At 34.0% G+C, this 22838-nt stretch overlaps 1 protein-coding gene across 1 annotated transcript; it reads right to left on the bottom strand.

Moving 5' to 3' along the window:
• Window positions 1-21769, bottom strand: LOC128178271 (uncharacterized). The gene is made up of 6 exons (XM_052845370.1): window positions 21457-21769; window positions 18479-19139; window positions 16602-16769; window positions 13833-13956; window positions 11444-11605; window positions 1-844 (listed from the first exon to the last, which is right to left on the bottom strand). The coding sequence occupies exons 2-6, from the start codon at window positions 19027-19029 to the stop codon at window positions 488-490; spliced, it is 1362 nt and encodes a 453-aa protein (XP_052701330.1). The 5' UTR covers window positions 19030-19139; window positions 21457-21769; the 3' UTR covers window positions 1-487.
• Window positions 21770-22838: the final 1069 nt, after the last annotated feature.

The following is a 22838-nucleotide window of genomic DNA, read 5'->3' as shown; positions in this document are numbered from 1 at the left end:
TTTCTTTGGTTTAAAGTAACATTTTATTCAATACTTATGAATTTTCAATATGCCCTTCACAGAACCTTAAGATTTCATTGATGTCGTTAAAGATACAATGTAAATAGGACTCTTTAAACTAGATAATTGTGTTATTTTCATTTCATTGGATATATTTTAACTGAATATTGTATAATTTTGAAAATGTATGATGTGCTTTTGTATATTGTAGGCGAAATGAAGTGCCCTATATCTTTTTGACAACCCTAATGTTAACTTGAAAATGGTTTGCTGATACTGTAGAATCAAAACTGCAAGGATAAACATAATAGACAGGAGGCAGAAAAACATGAATTACAAATATCTTAACAAAGGACAGCAACAGTTCATTTCTTTTTTGATAAACTGACTGAAATAGTTCTAAATTCAAAAATGTTGAACTTTTGGGCTTAAAAAATGAAAATTACCTAAACTACCTAGCGAAATGATGAAACTGATCAAGAAAGGTCTAAATTGATAATACAGTTATTTTTTCACAGTTTATTCCAATCCAAAATAAAAACTCCATCAAATCTTTTCTATCCTTGGAAATAAGGTAATTGTACGGTTTTGTGTAAAAAATTGTTCCACTTTTTCTTAAATCCTTTTCCATAGTGGAATCTGTAGAAGCTGATGTTTTCTTTTCCTGATGTTGACGTGTTTTCTCATAATTTTTATTTTCACCCTTCTCATCCTCATCATCTGATATACTTTTGATCAAACCAGAGCTGTCATCTACTTCCATTCCCTTTATCACAACATCTTCGCCAAAATCATGTATGTATTGATAATGTTTTGTTGTCATTTTCAAACAAGTAAAAATGAGCTGAAAAAATGAAACATTAAACATGTATTGTTCTTTTCAAGATTGTAATATAATTCCTTATAAACATGCAGGTAAAATGTAGTTATATTCTATATCACATAATTTGGAATAATCTACCCATTTTCCTTCTTTCATTTGTTAAACATTGAGTTGCTTTTGTTGCTTTAAAAGATTTTTCTCCTTCATAAAGATTCAACCCACAATGTGGCCCCACCCTACTTCAGGAACTCATGATTTGAGCAAACTTGAATTTACACTACCTGACGATGCTTCCAAACACGTTTAAACCTTTCTTTTGAAAAGGAGATTTTTATTTGAAAATTCACCACCACCACACTGTGGCCCCACCCTGCCCTCAGGGGATCACGATTTGAACAAACTTGTATCTACACTACCTCAGGATGCTTCCACACAAAATGCAGCTTTTCTGGCCAAATGATTTTTAGTAGAAGATTTTAAAGAGTTTTTACTTTATATTCCTTTCTAAGAATTTGAACACCCCCCCCCCCTCCCCCATTGTGGCCCCATCATACCCCTTTGGATCATGATTTGAACAAATTTGAATCTACACTACATCAGGATGCTTCCACACAAAATTCAGCTTTTCTTGCCAAACGGTTTTTGAGAAGAAGATATTAAAGCTATACATGCTATAATTTCCGTCAATTTTGAATAACGGGGAAAATGTATATGTTTGATTACTTAAAAAAAAGTTATCTTTATGCTTTTAATTACAATGCTCAATTCGATCACGTAACAAAAACATAAAATATTAAACAATAAAAAATATTTATTTTCCTGCCAGGAAAGTAATGCCTCCTATTGAATATCAATATACCACGTGATATCGACAGCTAAATTTAGTCTATCATGCAAAACTTTGTGTAGGGTCAACATCTTCATAATTATAATAGTTATACAAAGGAAAGGATATTTTCAGTAAAGCATAAATTTGTCCAAAATACATGTACAAAAAATACGATTCTATGAGTTAATATGAATACTTCCTTAAATAATAATGACATAGACCTATGTGTTTCCCTATGTGCTATTTTTAGAACCTGTAAGTGTTAGTGCAAAAGTAAGGGTATCGTGAGTGACAAGCATATCTATACTACTATATAAAAATAATAGACTCGAATTTTTGGTCTTTAATACCGAGAAATCGGAAGAGTACTGTCTTTTGTTTTATACATTTTAAACATCATTGGTACTTGAAGATTACCAATTTGTTTTTATTTTTTCTCAATCAAGCTTCGCTAATTAATAATCAAAGAAAATGCCTTTAAAAAATCCGGAAATCATCTGGATTTTTTGGATTTTTTAATCTTGCGCATGCGCATTACATTTACGTTTAATCACGGAAGGCTCTTTAGTTTATGTTTCCACAATATCACATTTGCATGGATAAACTCAAATACATGTAAATTTACATTGAAATGTTGTCACATATTCTGTTCATTATAGGAAATACGGGAGATAACTCTAATGAGAAAAATCCCGAGAGTTTCAAACGTCAACATGGGGTGTAATTTCGAAGCGAGTAAAAAACGTTGGTGAAAAAGTGTTGAATTTTTTATTTATATGAATTAAATTTTTAGATGAAACAAAATGGTTTGTTATGAATGATTTAACTATTATTTTCATTGCAATGCAGCTTCATTAATTTTCTCTAAAATCGTTTCGGAGCGATTCTGCTATTGTTTGCTATATGGAATGGATTTTAACTGTGGAGAGACACAGTTGGATTATTCTAACTTATTTAAGCAGAGTGTAATGAAATTAAAAGCATTATTGAAGGCTTAAAGCTTGGTTATGTAAATGTCAACAATACGGTGTGTTGATGTATCTATTTCGTAAATGTCCGATCGATATCATATGCAATATCAACCCGTGCACGCACGGGTCAAAGTCTAGTTTTATTTATTATACATGTATGTATTTCAAATTAACAACCGTTAAGCATATTTAAAATCAAGTCGGATATCCAAATAGGCAAACAATAACGGCAACCTGATTTCCGGCGGACATGCGCAATGAGGTCGGTTTCGCTCTTCCTTCATCAATATTCATTAAAAGGTAATACTTTCCTGGCAGAAAAATTAACAATTAAAAATCTATATCTTTGTAACGAGATAAAATTCATCATTGTAATTGACAGAATAAAGGTAACTTTTATAAGTAGACAAACACATGCGTTTTCGCTGTCATTCAAAATCGACGCCAATTATAGCTTTAAAAGATTTTTCACTTAATACTCCTTTCTAAGAATTTGACCCCCCCATTGTGGCCTTATCCTGCCTCCGGGGATCATGATTTGAACAAACTTCAATCTTTACTACCTCAAGATGCTTCAACACAAGTTTAAGCTTTTCTGGACAAATGGATAACGGGAAGAAGATTTTTTTAAAATGCCAACAATCTTTTGATTATTCTTAATATCTACCCCTGAAAAAGGGCATGGTCCTTCATCTGAACAAAATTGAGAGCCCTTCACCCAAGGATGCTTTGTGTTAATTTTGGTTGAAATTGGACCAGTGGTTCTTGAGAAGATGAAGAAGTAAAAAAGTTTACGACAATAACGATGACTACAACTCCAACAACAACAAAAGACAACAGACAAATATCGATCAGAAAAGCTCACTTCAGCCTCTGGCTCAGGTGAGCTAAAAATGTGAAAATCTATTGCATTTCCAACAAAATCTCATAGGATTCAACAGTAAAACTTGACAACTTTCAAGACAGCCTCTAGGAAACAAAATGGTAACTGAATTATTTTGTAATCAAAAAATAATTATACCCCGGCAAATGAAGTTTTGGGAGGGGGTATATTGGAATCACCCTGTCTATGTCTGTCTGTCTGTCTGTAGACAAGAATTTGTCTGGACTTTCTTTTGAAACTTCTAGAGGTATTTATCTGAAATTTTCTACAAATGTTAATTACCATATAAAGTTGTGCACCTGATATTTTCAATTTGATCAGATAATTGAAAATGATTTTACAGGTGATTTACTCCAAACTTTAACAACTGTCTTTGCTTAATCTTTATAACTACTTGGTGGTTCAATTTTGAAACATTGTATAGATGTTAAACATCATTAAAAGATGTAAATCTGAAATTTTCGTTATGATCATTGAATTTATAACAATTTTATAAGTGATTTAATTTTAACTTTTTGATGCACTATATTGATATATTTAAGGGAGATAACTCTTACTGGTATTAGTATCCTCAGTATATAATGTTGATAATTTACTAGTAAAAAAAATATAATGGGTGATGGGCAATTGGACCAAAAACTATAAATGATTATTGGAAATAATCGGACACAAATAATAATAATGGATTTTAATCGAAATTATCATCTAACTGCACTGGGGTCGGAAGGAAATTGACAGGGGGGTGGGGCAAAAAAAAAAAAAAAAATCAAAAACAGAAATTACATTTCTGCTGATCCTCTAAATGAAAAATGTTTTAACATCCAACCTAAGCACATCACCTAAACATTCTCCACGTGGTACTTTAAATCAGTTGTGTTCAGTAAATTTATAAAAAAAAATTATGTCACTATTTTGATATATTTAAGGGAGATAACTCTTACAGGCAGAAGTCTCTTAATTTTATAATGTTAATGATTTACTGGGGAAAATAATAAAATTTTATTTTCCTTTTGCCATATATAATTAAATATCTTGGTAGAAATAATTAGACTCTGTCTCGTTAAATCATCAGCATTGTACGCTAACTATTTTTACCCCATGCAAAGAAGTTGTGAGGTTATAATATTTTTGACCCATCAGTCAGTCTGTCCCTCAGTCCTTTTTTTGTAAGTGCAACTCCTCTTAAACTGCTACACAGAATTTTAAGAAACTTTGTAGGTATTAAGGACACAATATTACCTGGAAATTCTGATTCCTTTACTTTTCTAAAAAGTTTTGCATTTTTGAATTTAGAATTTTGCTACTGTTAAAGACAAAAGAATGTGCATATTTGAAGAAAGTTTTGATCTGATGATTGTTTGCCCTTTATCAAATCATTTTGTGTATTTTAAATGCATACTTTGCCATTCATGTAGCATTGTCAAGTAATGGGGAAATGTTGGGTATGTGAGCTTGCTCACTTTTGCTTTCATTCAGTCCTAAAATAAGGTACACAATACCTCATGGATTACATAAGATTGATAAAAACAAGAGGCCCGGGCCACATTGCTCACATGAGCAACAATATCCATTACTTCAAGGTATCAGAACAAAATATCTTGTCAATTTAGTAAAGTATACAATGCTTTAAAAAATCTTTAAAATGTTTTGCACATATTCTTATTTGCTCACCTGAGCTGAAAGCTCAAGTGAGCTTTTCTGATCACCCGTTCTCCGTTGTCCATCCATCCATCTGTCTGTCTGTCCATCCGTCTGTAAACTTTTCACATTTTCAACTTCTTCTAAGAACTAATGGGCCAATTTTAATCAAATTTGGTACAAAACATCCTTTGGTGAAGGGGAATTTAAATTGTAAAAAAAGGGCAAGTCCCCTTACAAGGGGAGATAATCAAGAAAAGACAAAAATAGGGTGGGGTCATTTTAAAACATTTTCCCTATTAATTATTATATTAATCATTGAACCCCTCTTGGGGTCCCAGTATTGGCCCCAGGGTCTAAACTATCTGAGGATGCTTGGCATAGTAATCTCACAAATTGTAGCACTGTACTTATTTAGAAGAGTTTTGAACATTTAACTCATACATTTCTATATTAACCTTTGCACCCCTTGGGACCACAGTATTTGTCTTGGTGTCATGGTTTTAACAATTTAGAATCTACACTATCTGAAGATGCTTGTAAAGTAATCTTACAAATTGTAGCACTGTAGTTTTCATTAGAAGATTTTTAAACATTTTCCCTATATATTTCTTTATTACACTTTGACCCCCCTCTTGAGGGCCAAGTACTGATACGGGGGTCACGATTTTCACAATTTAGAATCTACACTATCGTGGATGCTTGCATGTAGTAATCTCATGTTAACTGAAATGGAAACACCTTATGCCGTTATGACTATTATACCCTCAATAGTTTTTAAGATTTAAGGGCACTACCTGTTTCAGGGGGTACAGGACCACCCCGTATGGTCATGTCCTATATACCATATGATGCCCCATTACACAAGGATCAAAAATATATATGGTTTAGGGGTGGGGATCTCAACGGTTTTTAAGATTTAAGGGCACTTCCTGTTTCAGGGGGTACAGGACCACCCCGTATGGTCATTACCTATATACCATATGATGCCCCATTACACAAGATTAAAGAATATATATGGTTTAGGGGTGGGGATCTCAACATTTTTGAGATCTAAGGGCACTTCCTGTTTCAGGGGGTACAGGACCACCCCGTATGGCCATGACCTATATACCATATGATGCCCCATTATAGAAAGTTTAAGAATATATATGGTTAAGGGGTGGGGATCTCAACGGTTTTTGAGATATTAAGTAATTTCCCATTCCTGGGGAGTGGGGATGACCCCATGGATCAGACCTAATATACTGAATGAATTGTCTGTAACACTCAATATATGCACCTGAAGACAACATATTAATATCTTCAATGGTTTTCAAGTTATAAAAATTAACAATATATTGTAATGTACTGATCCCCTGACCCAAGGTCAATGAATTTCACAATTTAGGTAGAGGCCTTAGTGGAAATCATAACCATGTATTCAGTTTTTTGCCCACATGTGATTAAGATTTAATACATTTTTACTATATGGCCATATTGGTCCCACCCTAGAGCCTGAACCCCTAATAAAGGGTTCACGAATTTCACAATTTTGGTAGGGGGCTTCATGGACATCATAACCAGGCATTTAGTTTTTAACAAATATATATGGGAGTAGAGAAAAAGATTTTTTAAGATTTAATACATTTTTACTTTATGGCCATATTGGTCCCAACCTAGAGCCTGAACCCCTAATAAAGGGTTCATGAATTTCACAATTTTGGTAGAGGGCTTCATGGACATCATAACCAGGCATTTAGTTTTTAACAACTATATATGGGAGTAGAGAAGAAGATTTTCTAAGATTTAATACATTTTTACTATATGGCCATATCAGACCCACCATAGATCCTGAACTCCTGACCCAGGGGTCATGAATTTCACAATTTTGGTAGAGGGCCTCATGGACATCATAACCAGGCATTCAGTTTTTAACAAATATATATGGTAGTAGAGAAGAAAATTATCCAAGATTTAATACATTTTTACTATATGGCCATATTGGCCCACCCTAGAGCCAGAACCCCTGACCAAGGGGCCATGAATCTCACAATATTGGTAGAGGGCTTTATGGACATCATAAACATGCAATCAGTTTTTTCCTCACATGTGTGGGAGTAGAGAAGAAGATTTTTAAACATTTGTTTTTTGTTGCATATTTGGCCCCACCTGTGGCACCCTGGGGGTGGTAGAGCCACCAATTTCACAATTTACAATCCCCTTACCATAGAGATGTTTCACACCAAAAATGGAAACAATTGGCCTTGTAGTTTTTAAGAAGAAGTTAAAAAATGTAAATTGTTAATGCACAACAACGGACAAAAACAGATCGCAATTTTTAACAAGAGGCCCATGGGGCCACATCGCTCACCTGAGCAACAATGGGCGTTCAAAAGATATTGTGCCATATGGTCCCTCGGTAGAAAAACAAAAAATAAATATTGTAAAGTATTCGAATTTTACACTTTTTTTTTTATACATGTAATCTTTGACATTGTACCTTCATGAAATACTATTTTTTACCAGAATAAGAAATTTCTACGCAAGATATAAAACTATACATTTGATAGAGGTATACTGTTAAGTTGTTAACTTCCAAATCCCTATATTTTCGTTCTGCCCCCCCCCCCCCCCAACTTTGTAAAGCGATCAAAATATATGAGAGCATATAGGTACATTTTTTTCATCAACTACTCAGTACTTACTAGTTATTGTATTAAAAAAAAATAATAGTTATTGTTTTTTATTTTAAAAACCCTACATGTATAGATGTGAAGAAAATTGTACCTCAATGTGCTCAATTCCTCAAATTTAAAACATTCAAAAATTTTATTTGTCTTCTCCATTATAATTAAATGACTGTTATTTACTTCGCGTACAAACCAGGATAATTTTCCGCTGTGATATTCTTAGGAATAGCGATAATTACTTTATCCCCGCAACAGAAATGTGTCAGAAATATGGAAACTGTTTTAAAGATGTCGTTTTTAAGGCGTCGAGCTAATGCTCGGCAGCCTTCTAGCGATCGTCTGGATTGGCAATCGTCCAAAAATTCATGCTCTGCACCGCCTTTTTAATGCGCATAAAAAAATAAGTTCCTTGAAGTATTAAACGTATTACAAGATTTGTATTCCTTTTATTCAACTAAATTTTGTTACAAAAACCCAACTTTGCCTCCCTGGTTATTGACAACTCATTGCATTAGTATAAATTTGCTTAATCAAGAAATGGCGGATGAATACAATAGGGTGCAATGTAAACATTCATTAAAATATCATTTAAGTTTATCGCTTACATTTCGATTGGAGACCGTGCCCGATAGAAATAAAATTTGATATGTAAATTTATTTGTTATCGGGCATGGTCTCCAAAATAATTATAAGCGATAAACTTATCTAGAGATTTTGTTGCAATTAATAAACACGATAATGCAGTTGGTTTGGTCGAGCATTTTAGATAGCACGTGTTGTGGATTTGTTTGTAAACAACCATAGCATAGGTAATCTTGTTTCAAACGGGAATTGAAATAAATGAAAGTATGTTTTATTATTATAATTAGGGACACACTGTTAATGTATTCAAATTATGAGCCTGTGAAAATTGTGCAAGGACTTTTTAAAGCAGAAAGAAAATGAATTTTTTTTTGGAACTTTGAAATTTCTTCGATTTTTTGTAACCATGATGAGTTATTGTTTATAAACGCATCACTACCTATTTTATAACGAAATATACTGATTATTGTTTTTGAAACAGCGCAAAAAGTAATTCATTTCCTTTTTTATTCTAATATTATTTGATATATGACTATTAGTACAGTACAGAAATTCAAATTACAAATGTATTGATATCTTCTATATAAAAGAAAATGTCAGCTCGACGCCTTTGTGGCCGTTCCGGCCTTTGATTATTTACTCGTGTCTGAAAAACTATCAAAATTGATGTAGATTTCACATTATTTATTGTATAAAGAGAGGGCCCCAGAGAGTAGATATATACAGAATACTAGTATCATTCTTTTATTTTGTTTGTACAAGTATTTAACATACTCTAATTCATAGAGATTTTCTAATGTTCAACCAAAATTTCAGCGTCAATTGTAGAATTATAAGCAAGATACAGAGCTCACAGTTCGCCTAGGTTTGATTCATAATTTTTTCACATGAGTTTATTACATTCAGCTTATGATTTTTAACTTGTCATTTCCTATTCAGCATTTAAAATGGAAAAAAAGAATGGCCTAAGATTTTATATTCTTTTATTCACTCAAGACCCGCTCACTGGTATTTGAGGTTCAAAATCAGTTTATACAAATGTACACAAACACAGTGAAGGATCACATGTACAGTAGGAGTAATAATGACGAAAAAATGTTAAGTTTACAATACAATAAGATGTTAAAGTTGGTTTCTGAACGAACAGACTTTGAAAATTTTCTTAATAAATATTGACAAATTTTTTACTTTTTTAATCTTTAGTTTTTAAGATCTGTGCACAAACATAGAATTGTGAGCAAATCTCTGTATCTTGCTTATAATTTGAAGCTTAACACTCAAATATGGTTAGTAAATAGAAATTGAAAACAATTACTAGTAAACACAAGAAACATTCACTATAACAAATAAAGAACACAATTTATTTTTTCGAAATGAATCATATATATACATGTATATTCCTACATATTTCCGTCAGCAATGTCAAACTTTATTTAAACTGAATAAACTTGAGAAAATGCCGAGCATCGCAACAAAACCTATTGCATTAATCTACCATTACGCAAAAGATAATGCCGATCGAATTACCCATAGAATGAATTATATTTCATTATTTTTTGATACATCAGATTTTGCTTAATTTGCGCAGGTAAACAGTTAACTGTTTGATTTACCAAAGTCTCTGTTTGATTTGATACGTAAAAATCACGAAATAATACAGACGATAGTTCCCAGGTTACAAGCAGAAATAATGAAAACGAAACGATAATCGGAACAAGCTAACACCAACGTCATGTGTGAAAACTGTCAACGCATTGAAATATTTAGCCTCAATTTACTTCACAAAATCGGCAACAATATATTTTGCATGTTTCAAAAATTTTCCCTTTATACGCGAACTGTTGCACAACAAGCAAAATCATCATAGTCAGATCGACCCTTTTTCGTATAATGTCATGGCTGCTTTAAACAAAGAACCTCGTTTTAGAAGTATGGAGAATACGAGTCTAGGTAAAATGGGTAACTATGCAAACCCGGGCCGTGGCAAAATAAAAGCCAAGGCAGATCGACAATCGTTAATTCCAAATGCGCATTATTTTGCAGCAATATTTACAGCGAATACAAATATACTAGTCCATCAAATATCCTGAAATTTTAATGAGATTGGCAGATTAATAACTGCCAATCTTTGTTTTGCCCAGACCAAGTCTTGCCTACCCATTTTACCGGATGCCGGATTACCGGATGCCGAACCCGAAGCTATTAAACTGATTGAAACACGCATTTCCTTTATTATTATTTTCGTAATAACTCAGATTTGAAACAGAATTAGCACTTAATTTTTGCAATTTATATTTTCCTTCCCATAAGCATAATTTATGCTAAACTACGTTGAATTGGAATCGGTAGTTCTTGAGAAGAAGATTTTTAAAAATGCACCCCCCTTTTTCTACAGTTTCAAGGTTTTCTCCGCTTTGAATACAGATCGGACTTTTATTTTTGCAATTTATATTCGCCCTCACATAAGGATGCTTTGTGCCAAATTTGGTTGAAATTGGATAAGCGGTTTTAGAGAAGAAGTTCAAAATGTAAAAAGTTTACAGACGGACAGACAGACGGACGACGGACAAAATGTGATCAGAATAGCTCACTTGAGCTTTCAGCTCAGGTGAGCTAAAAATTATAGCACTTTAGTTTTTCATCAGAAGATTTTTTAACATTTTCCATATATTTTCTTTGAACCCCTCTTGAAGCCCAAGTACTGGTATGGGGGTCACGATTTTCACAATTTAGAAGCTACACTATCTGAGGATGCTTGTACAGTACTCTCACAAACTGTATCACTGTAGTTTTTGAGAAGAAAATTTTGAAAACAAGGATGCTTTGTACTAAGTTTGGTTAAATGGCCCAGTTGTTCTACAGAAGAAGCAAAAAATGTGAAAAGTTTACAGAAAAATATATGATCAGATGGAGAATGGACATAAGGTGATCAGAAAATCTCACGTGAACCTTCGGTTCAGGTCAGCTAATAATCAAATATATTATAAGCAGAAGGGAAGGATGCTAGACAAAATAAAATTGCTTGAATAGTTAAATGGTACTTACTGAAGTCTGCATACAAATTATGCCAAAAACTGCCTCTAAGTCACGAAAAACAGAAAACTGGTAATCTAACAACAACTCCCCTGCGTGTTGACCCAAAACTCTGTTGTCTAGTGCTTGGTGAATATCAAATGGTACACTATTGGCCAATGCAGACTTTTTAATCTAAAAAAAAAAAAGAGTATAGCAGTCTTTTGAAAATAATCTAATAAGTTGTAGGCTCTGTGTTTTTCAAAAGATTTTCAAAGGTTACTTTTACATTTATACCATTGATACTGTCATTTATAATATGCACTAGTGTATAATATGCATTTTCCTTTTGTGCCTGAAAATTAGGAAAACCACAGGTAATTAAAGAGTATAGAGATCACTAAGATGAAGCATCACCTACCATGATACATGTATCATTATCATTGAATATGAAAATCATAACTAATGATCTAGTATCAATATTACAATATCTTATTGTAAGGTATGATACAATACTTTGTTTTCCCTCAGACTGAAATACCGTATCATAGTTTATGGTATGTGACTGCCAGATATATCTCTATGTCCATCTGTTCAGAGTAATATTCTGCAATATGGTCGACGCTAAACATGCTTCGCCTACGTTTCACAACATTTCATATTATTTGATACATAAACTGCATTCCGCCTAAATTCTTTTTATTTGGAGTAGTTGCTCTTTGAAACTGCATTTGAAATAGAGTACTGTATAGCAGGAAATTTATTAATTAATTTTAGCTATATTAGCTGAAATAAAAATTCCACGAATTTAAGATCTAGTGAATAAATATTTGAATATAATAATGAAACATATCTGTTCATGAAAACATACACAAAATATGTTTCCATTTGAATATGGCATAGAAATATTTCATACAGCCGAGTAGCAGATCGTGTTAGTCGTTATGCAATTGTACAGATCGGTCACCAACTTTTTAAGATTAGTTTAAATTGATAATTAAACTTCTTTACTATCAGGGTGGTAAACATTTTAACATATATCTCTGATAATGATAGGATAAGTGAGCTCAGGCTAGTCATGGGCTGACAAATCCTATTGCCCGACACCTGGGGCGAGTGATCGAGCAAGTAAACAAGATGTTCATGGGCCACATCACTCACCTGAACAACAGTTCTTGTATCTCCACATTAAACTCTTCCAAAAGATGCCAAAACCAAAAAAATACCTGTCATATATTCCAAAATTTGACAATATATAAAAGCAATCTATAAAAAGAAGCCCACTCTTTTGGACATCATATCCTAAAATCTAAAATACATCAATTGACTAATCTTATTATCCTAAGCCCCAAAGTATCAAAGATAACAATATTGGAAAATAATTAATGATAAAAAGTGAAAGACGATCACTATGACCTTGATTTGAGGATATAATGATATGAGGATGCTTGCATAGTATTATTTGCTAACTGTAGCACTGCAGTTTTTCAGAAGAAAACTTTCAAATATTTTTGTATATATTTCCATGGTGGACTTTGACCCCTCTTCGGGCCCCAGTACTGGTCAGGGGATCAGGGATTTAACAATTTACAATATCTGAGGATGCTTGCTTAGTAATCTCATAAATTGTAGCACTGTAGTTCTTAAGGGGAAGATTTTAGAACATTTTCCCTATACATTTCTATATTAAACATTGAACCCCTCTTGGGCCCAAGTACTGGCCTAGGGGTCACGGTTTTAACAATTTAGAATCTACACCATCTCACAAATTGTAGCACTATAGTTCTTCAGAAGAAGAATTTCACAATTTTGGTAGAGGGCTTCATGGACATCATAACCAGGCATTTAGTTTTTAACAAATATATATGGTAGTAGAGAAGAAGATTACCTAAGATTTAATACATTTTTACTATATAGCCATATTGGCCCCACCCTAGAGCCTGAACCCCTGACACAGAGGTCACGAATTTCACAATTTTAGTAGAAGGCTTCATGGACATTATAATCATGCATTTAGTTTTTAACAAATATATATGGGAGTAGAAAAGAAGATTATCTAAGATTTAATACATATTTACTATATGGCCATATCGGCCCCACCCTAGAGCCTAAACCCCTGAACCAGAGGCCATGAATTTCATAATTTTGGTAGAAGGATACAAGTAACATGTTTAAATGTTCTTTGTATAAATTGATATCCTATCTTTGATTGGTCATTGAAGTTACTCAGGCATATGGAAAGTTACTCGAGCGTAAAGTATTGGAAGTTATTCGAGAATTCGCTTGCCACGCAACAGACTAGTATTATATGAAATAATAGTCTGTTGCACTTGGGAAGGCAAGTTGTTCCTATATAGTAGTGATTGTTTAGAAATATTTTACGTTCGTTTGAACAGATGAACTAGAACATAAAATATCTTACCTCAACAACTTTAACAACAAAGAGTGAAGGAGGTGGAGATGTTGATAGTGTCAGACGTAAATCTGGGCTACTGGATGTTGGAATGTCCTTTATCATCATCACTGATTTACGAAATTCTCCTCCTCTATAAATCAAATGAAAACTACATGTATATTATCATCATCAATTAATTTTAATTTCTATAATATGTACAGTAGTAGGGCTAAGATGTTAATTCAAATTTAAATGCTGATAAAACTATTCTTACAAATGGACAATATGCAGATTAATGTGTGTATAGAAAATTGATATGAAAATAAAAATCTTTGAATGCTTACAAAAGGCCTTAGAGGTCATCTGAGTACAAGACAAACACTAGTACCTAACATTGTAACAACAAGAGATGCTTGTGAAACACTTATGCCCCCTTAGACATAAAGTATAAGGTGTACAAGCCTTCATTATGAACAGTATGGAAATGACCTTGACCTTCTAATCTCAAAATCAATAAGGGTCATTTACTATCTGGGATGCATCAACCTACCAAGTATGAAGTCTCTAAGCTAAAGAATTTTTTAATAATAGGTTGCACAAACATTGGTGGACGAACCAACCATAAGCCAATATGAGCAGAAAATTGTTCCATGGTAGCCAATTTAGGTCTTGACCTAAACATTCTCATGATGTATCTCACAGTACATCAAATTTCAATTCCATTACAGAGATAATGAATGGAAACTATGACTTATTGGAATTTTTCTAAGTCTAAGGGGCATAACTCTGTCAAAAATTTGTCGATCATACCAAAACAATTGACCTCGATATTTTCATGATAAATCTGTATACCAAATTCTACTGTAAGCAACCTCTACAGAGATAATGAATGGAAACTATGATTATTGGAATTAAATGTGCATCTATACCAAATTTCATTTCAGTATGTGCAACCTTTGTAGAGATGATGAACGGAAACTGTTGGTTGTGGACTGACATACCAACAGCAGCAAAACAATATGCCCCCCCCCCCCCCCCCTTCACATAATTATGACAATTCCACAAAGTTTCAGATCAAAAAAACATGGCTGAAGCAAAATAATTCCTAAATTCCCCTTTGATTTGCGGTGTTTCCACCAACAGCAGATGGCTGGGTTTTTTTACAAGATGAAAAAGAATTACTATAGTAAGATGTCTGTCTGTCCCCCTTTTGTAATAATATAAGTCATTTGAATTTTTGATGCAAGTTGTTACCATAGGGAGGTTAAAAGACCCAGGCTTGATTTTCAAGCACCTGTGTTACTTCAATGTAATCAAACTCTATAGCCTTTCCAGATGGGCCTGTGATTTTCGTTACTAAAATGTATAGGAAGTATTGTTTTAAAGAAAGTCAGGAGGAGCTTTTGAAACTGTTTCTAAAGTTACATGTTTCTGGTTAAAATATACTGCAAAATTCAAAGCCGTCTCCATGACCTAGTTTATCTCTCTATAGAGGAACCAATCAGCAAAGATTCTGAGCTGCTAGAAGAATAGAAATAAAGTTCTTGTTATCGTGAATGTTGCAGGATAACAACCTTGGTCTCGAAATGTTGTTTGAAATATAAAAGCCTTGGCTAACGCCTCAGCTTTTATATTTCAAACAACATTTCTTGACCTCGGAGGTTATTCTGCAACATTCACGAAAACTCGTATTTTATTTCTTAAGTGGATGTCAAAGGAATTATTTTGGCAGCCAAAACTTGTTAAAATCAAAGATAATGAGTAAAAATCAAAACTTCTGTCTACATTCCAATTGATATGATTAAAAGTATGATGTATATATAGTACTTAATTTCCGCGTACATCCCCAGAAATAACAGTAATTCCTGGATTCCTTGGAAATACAGGTATTTTTAGCTTTTTGCCAATCATGGGGAAAAGATCCTTTTCCATTTAACGAGGCCGAGTACAGAACGAGTACGCACGCTTTCACGCAGCGTTTCATTTGTATTGTGACGTCATCTTTTTGCTTGGTTGACGCCATGGCGTGATAGTTTCAACTGCAGATATTCAGCGAAAATTGTTTAAAATATCTCTTTTGATGCGTAAAAATAATGTTATATTGTGGAATAAACATAAATGTCTCAAAGTATAAGCTATATTTGGGCTCAGGTCGAAAACGTGAAGAGGGTTCAGCAAGCCTAGCCTTCTGTCACGTTTTCTTAACCCGCCTAAATATAGCTAAATTCATATATTTCAGACAGTTACCATGTATTTTATATCAATGACCCTTAATATGTGATGTTATATATTTTTTTATTACTTAAATATGTCTGAATGTTTTAATAATACTATTTAGATCACCTTTTCCGCTTTTGTCAAATAAAAAATAGCCATTATCTGACGAATCTGGGAAATTGGGCATACAAAAATCAACTTTGATAAGACCCCTGGAACAAACCAGGAGGTAAAAGGTTTTTTTTATTTGACCATTAGATGCCTTTTAGCAATAACTTTAATATGTAGAACAGAAAAAGAAATCCCTAAGGCAGAAGTTTTGAAAAAATGTAAAAAAATATGCAAAATTGATACATTTCAAGCAAAATCCCATAGGGTCCTATGTTAAAGATTAACACACTTTGAGATGACCCCCTAAACAAACGGTGTGGTAAATGTCTTATTTTTTAATCTTAAAATAATAATTATATCAGTAGAAATTCATGTTAAAAGTTTCATCCAAAAATCTAGGGCAGAACAAATTAGACCCGGCCTCGTTAAGCTATAGATACACTTGTAGAGTATTTGTTATCATCATACCTTGGCGTAAGGAAGAAAATTTCAAAGAACTTTGAACAAAGTTCTGTGTAGATTCCTTGTGGAACATCTGACTGGGTACTGCTACTACTTCTCCACATTCCCTCCTGTACATAGTCTTTAAGTGCCTTGTAGAAATTTACTAAAGCTGCATAGCACCTTATGTGGTTCCTGGAAGAGATATCGATATTACAATTAACCGTAAAAAGAAGTGCTTTGATTTACTTATGCTGTAATGATTAAGATTACCTATCTAGAAAACTTTAAGTCAGATAAAAAAGACTAGTTCACATTGAGAAGGGACAATAAATCAAGCACAGACACGGTCTCACATGCTTTTGAGACATAAAAACTATTCTCTTTCATTGAAATTGACAGAAATAGCGGTTGAAGGGCGCATCCAATGCTTTGAATCAGGAGAGGCAGGAGGGAACTTTTTTTTTCATTTTAAATGCCTTAATTTCATATTTTACAAGCTGAACTGCTTGAAATAAAATCCTCTTCAGTTATTCATTACTTCATCATAAAAATACTATATCAAAAGTCCTGTGCATCATATCTTCAGAATAGTCTGTATCCTTTAACCTTACTGTGCCCTCAGTACGTAGGTATACAATCATTTTATAAATAAAGTTTATTTTAACATGAAAATTACAAAACATGCATTGATTTCAAAATTAAGGGGTAAATACTCTTTGTTACAAAAAGTTATCTGGAACTCTGATAATCTGGCTCAGATTAAGCCTGTCGAGTGAAACAGTATCGCAATACGCATCATCCATCCATGTTTGGTCAAGATAAAACCAAAAATGACTTAGATATGACCATCAAAAGGTACCTGCTATAAAACCTCAACCTCCCCCAGCATGGTTCAGATCTAGCATCAAAGCCTGTCTAGTGCATCAGTATCACAAGATGCACCATCTATCCTAGTTTGGATGTACCAATAATAATTAAGTTATATGGCCATCCAAGGACCTGCTACATAAACTTTAACCTGCTCCAAAAACCTTGAACTCCTCCAGCATCTGAAACCTATGGCTCAGATTCAGCATTCTTGCCTGCCAGTTATACCGGTATATGTATTGTAAAATTCCTTATCCATAAAAGTTTGGTCGCCCAGTAATAACTTAGATATTGTCATCAAAGGGCACCTACTCCAAAAACTTTAACTTGCTAAAAAAAAAACCTTAACCTCCTCATGCTTCCAAAACATATGGCTCTGATTGAGCATCCAAGCTGGTCAGGTGCATAAGTATCATAAGACGCACCATCCATTCAAGACTGGTGAAGATAGGACCAGTAATAACTTAGAAATGGCCATTAACGGGCACCTGCACTAAAAACTTTAACCTAACTAACTTCCTCCAGCATCTGAAATTTATAGCCCAGATTCAGCATCTAAGTCTCTTATGTCCATAAGTATGCCCAGATCCACCACCCAAGTTTGGTGAAGATAGGACATGTAATAACTTAGAAACAGGACCTAGCTGCTCCAAAAACTTTTACCAGGTCTGGACGACGATGCAGAGGGTATAGCATAAGCTCTCCCTAACTTTTTCTCAGTGAGATAAAAATGAGAGCAGATTTATTATGGAGATTAATGATGGAAAAGACATCTTATCTCCATTTGGAAATTCTCCCATAATTTTTATCATAAGTTATCATCTGGGTAATTTTATGTTGTTTGCAATGCAAATTCCCCTTTCTTAAACCTGACAAGATAGCCTTTCAAAGGAGAAATCTCATGATTTTTTCAACCTAGTGCATGAATACCAGTATTAATTGAACCATGGATATCTATTAACGGTATTGAATAATTTAAGAACTTGTGATGTGCTGCATAAAGTATTGTAAAGTATGAATTCTTTGATACTCACCCAGAATAAACTGAAGGTCTGCCTATTTCATTCAAGACCCTGACAGCATCACGGCATTTTGTCCAAACAAACGGCCAATCTGCAGCTACTCTCCATTCCCAGCCTGTTTCCATTTCGACCCCATATTTCTCTATCAATTCATCTGTCTGCTCCACTAAAGAATCCAACAATTTTTTATCTTCACCACTTAATGGATAGATAAACCCATATCTACTTTTAGCCTTGCAGGAACCAAAAAAATCATAAAAATCTATAAATCTTGAGGCATCTTTTTCATAAAACAGCCCAAATCCCTCAGCGGTTTCCTTTGTCCAGCTTGATACATGCGTTTCCTTTGTCCAGCTTGATACATGCGTTTTCTGTCTGGATGGTTTAGAATCCCAGTTGTAATCAGTGTCTGAAGATACGGATTGTTGTTTCTTTTTCTTTAACCCATCACCTCTTGATAAGCTTCCACCTTTTTTTTTTCTTAACGAACATCTTGGAGGCGATGATAAGTCAAATGAAGCACTAGTTGAGGAATCACTTGACTGACTTGTTCTGTTTGCCATTCCACCTTTGACCTTATGGTTCAAATTTTGTGAATTTGTAAAGTCATACTATAACATAGTGGGTTAGTTTGCGTGGAGAATGCCTTCTGGAGGATTCTTCTCCTTATGATCTGAAATGAAAATCGACAATTATTCCTTTTAAAGGAATGATCGGCATGTAATATCATTGGTCAGTTCTGTTGATTTAATGCGAATGCATTACAGTACATGCATTAAACATGATGAATAAGATAAACAGCACCGATTTGTTCATTTCCAAAATAGCAATGCATGGATAAGCTTTACTTTTAGTAGGCGAATCATACCTTGATTGATATTCTTACGCACATGTGAAGAAAAACGTGATTTGAATCATTATGCATGTAACTGTATAATTGTATTACGTTCAAGGCAAACGCATAAGAGTAACATTTTTAGTAAATTACATGTAATTAAAGATTTAAATGAGGTTGTCATTGCATAGTAAATAAAATAGTACAAGCGCAATGCGTGCACAAATAGTAAAAGATGCGGATACCTCATATGGACACAACTGTGATCGGCCACCGAATAGCTCACTTGAGCTTTCAGCTTAGGTGAGCTAAAAAGCTCACTTGAGCTTTCAGCTCGGGTGAGCTAAAAATGTTATTTTGTCAAGTTCAAACATCAATATAAGCACTACTTACCTTATATGTATATCTACGTATCTAGCATGAACTTCTTACATTTTTAACCTTTCTTTGTGATTTTCAATCATTTATTGAGAAATTGGTTCCAAGATATTTGAAACCAAGTAAAATAAAGAAAGATAACTCTCTCATACCAAGATTATTGTAATAATTGAGTATTAATTTAACAAAGCGATTCACACTTGAAAAGATTGAATTTTTACATGCATTGTAAAGGTAGGCTAATTAACAAAATAACTGATAGGTGAGATACTGATGATAAGTTCTCTGACTACTTGAAATCCGACGGTTATGATTTCCAAAATATTGTACATTGACGTACTAACTCTGTTTAATTTCATAAATAAAAGATGATAATAAATCTAAAAGCTAAAAATTTTGTTTGAATATAATCATATATTAATGTCTTGTCACTTAGCTAGTGTGACCATACTCCATAAATAACATGAGAAGCGGTCACCAGTCTGGTTTCATTTTACAAGAATCAAAATAAGACAGCAGAGTTTGTAATGTAATAAGAGAGGAGGAATAACCAGTTTAAAAACCAACGCTCTACCCGACTGAGCTAAAGGGTTAATTGAGCTAAAGGGTTAACCCTTCAGCGATTATAGACAGTTTATAGCCGCAGTGCCCTTTGCATATATGACCGTCCGCCGTTACTTCCAGTTGCCACCAGACGTAAACAAAAAACAATGATTTTTTTAACTCTCTTGTTTTTCAAAATTTTTCATATTTATCAGTATCCAACCCTAACTAAGAATATATCAATGAAAATAAACTTTAAAAGGAATGTACAGCAAACTCATATTTTTTCGATTGTCTTTAAAATATAAGTACATTAGATGATATATCGCGCAAGCATGGGGAATAAAACTTTACACATTAATTGTGGGCTTTGTATGTTGAAGCAGATTTTTTTGTATATTTTTTTTATATACTTTTTCTTGATTGTTTTTCTTAACCTTTTTTTAACATTGAAATAAAAAAGGAACTGGCTGGATATTTACAGGAATGGACAGGCATGAAAATCTTAACTGAATTTGATTATAGTATTACATGTTTGTGACTTAAATTCTTTTTGTTGCAGCTGACTGGAAAAATTACAAACATTTTGCATGGCTGTTCCATATACAGTTTATTGTTGCGACTGGAAATACTTTTATTTTGGCATTATCTGTTGTATTAAATGGCAACCCTCAATCACAAATACATGCATAAGGATTTTATTTCAAAACGGGGAGGGGGGTAGTGCGTCATATCTGTTTTCTAAATCTCATTTAGGTCAAAATTTCACTACATGTATGATTTTTAACACTGTCCCAAATCAGAATTCAGATAAAAGCCTGTTTTTAAATATATCTAAATATATTTTTTTTTAATTTTTAGGTGGACTAGGTACGTAAAATATAGTCTACTAATTTTACATCGTCATGAATAAAAAATCCCGAACCATGTGATGCACATGCAGGCACGTAGCATCGGCCTGCCCCCCCCCCCCCCCCCCCAACTTTTTCTCGCAGCAACAAATTTTTAAAATTTACATATAAAAAATTGAATTATCATGGAGTTGCCCCCCCCCCCCCCACTTTTTTTGGAAGCATGTAAAAAAATAATTTGGAAATAAGGAAATTAGGAATGAAATTGAAGTGTCGTACTATGCCAGATTTTGAAGATTTTGGGGAATACCTAATAGTCTGCCCCCCCTTTCAAAAACGATGCTACGTGCCTGACATGTACTTTTAGTTTTGTTATAACTTACTGGCTTCTTTGTCCTGTACAGTGCTGTGTCGAATTGGCAAAGAACAGAGACAGTCGACTCCGAATTTGTCATTACAGAGTCTAACTGAGTAACTCCAAACCAAAGTCAAGCTACTCAATAAGCTACTCAGCAATAACGAAATTTGTTTACATTTATCGACTATATAATCAGAATTTTCCGATCCCGATTGAAAAAAATAATCATATACAGGGAGCCTAGCGCCCAATTAAACTAGGATTTGTGACACCCAGGTGACACCTGATTCTTGGGGGTACGGGTGTCCCCCGGGATTCCTGTCCCAAAAAGGGGCAATATTGGTCCAAGAATCCGGTGTTATCTGGGTGTCACACGTCCTAGTTTGGGCGCTATGCGCTCAGTTAAGACTCCCTATTTAACAGTATGATAGGGTCTACTCAGCGCCATGGCGCCAGAAATCGGTGCTAATAGCGAGCGCAGCTCGCCGGCGCGCAGCGCCGGCGCGAAGCGAGCTCTACCGGCAAGGCGTGTGTGAATAGAAAATTCGGACTAGTTGCACATTCATTCAACGGATTTTTTTGGCGTCAGTAAATCGGACCAGTAATGCATCGTTTTAATCGTCCCAGTAGTTCCCTGTAATCATGGCAATTTTTATCACTTCACACTCTCACGAGAATCAGCAAGACAAATTTAGACAGTAAAAACAATAACGATGTAAGCGACATACAGTCAATGTTACCTCTAAAGTTCATCTCAGTACACTTTCAATCAAAAATAATCGTGTGACGTCACAAACGTTTACACATTGATCCGATATATTTTTTCGGAGTCAGTAAATTTTGACCCACAATTCATAGTACCAATGGTTTCCAACCTCACGTTCCAACATCACGTTCTCCCGAGAATCAAAGTAAAACCTTTGAAAAGCTTATAAGATGTGTAATTTTAAGAACATCATGCTTTTTAAGTAAATAAAACAGTATACTTCGCATACTTTTATTTCTCAGGGGAGTTTTAAAGAGTAAGACGACACTTAACCAACGTCAGCTTTGACGTCACAATAAGCACTGATAAGGGGAAATTACTCTAATTGAAGTTATTGTAAATCTGCTGAAATGACCAAAATCCTCTTAAAATCTTGCAAAGGCTAAGATAAAGAACAGCTGACGAATAAGGACATTTCTTCAGATACAGGAAACAGTTGTAAATTGCACTAATTTGGATGAATGCTCACAAATATTTTATTCACTAGGCCTATAATTACGGTAATTTCCTGAAACGTAACGTTATACGTAGCTGCGCCTTTTTTTAAAGGGGGTGGGTGGGTGGATGGCAGCCTCATCCAAAAAATCTTTGCAAGCAAAAAGAAAAATAAATCATGAAAATTCTAATCCTTCAGCTCTTTA

Source organism: Crassostrea angulata, chromosome 3, assembly GCF_025612915.1.
Source record: "Crassostrea angulata isolate pt1a10 chromosome 3, ASM2561291v2, whole genome shotgun sequence".
NCBI lineage: Eukaryota > Metazoa > Mollusca > Bivalvia > Ostreida > Ostreidae > Magallana > Magallana angulata.
The sequence above is the reverse complement of the archived record's forward strand: the minus strand, read 5'-3'. Positions and strand labels throughout refer to the sequence as shown.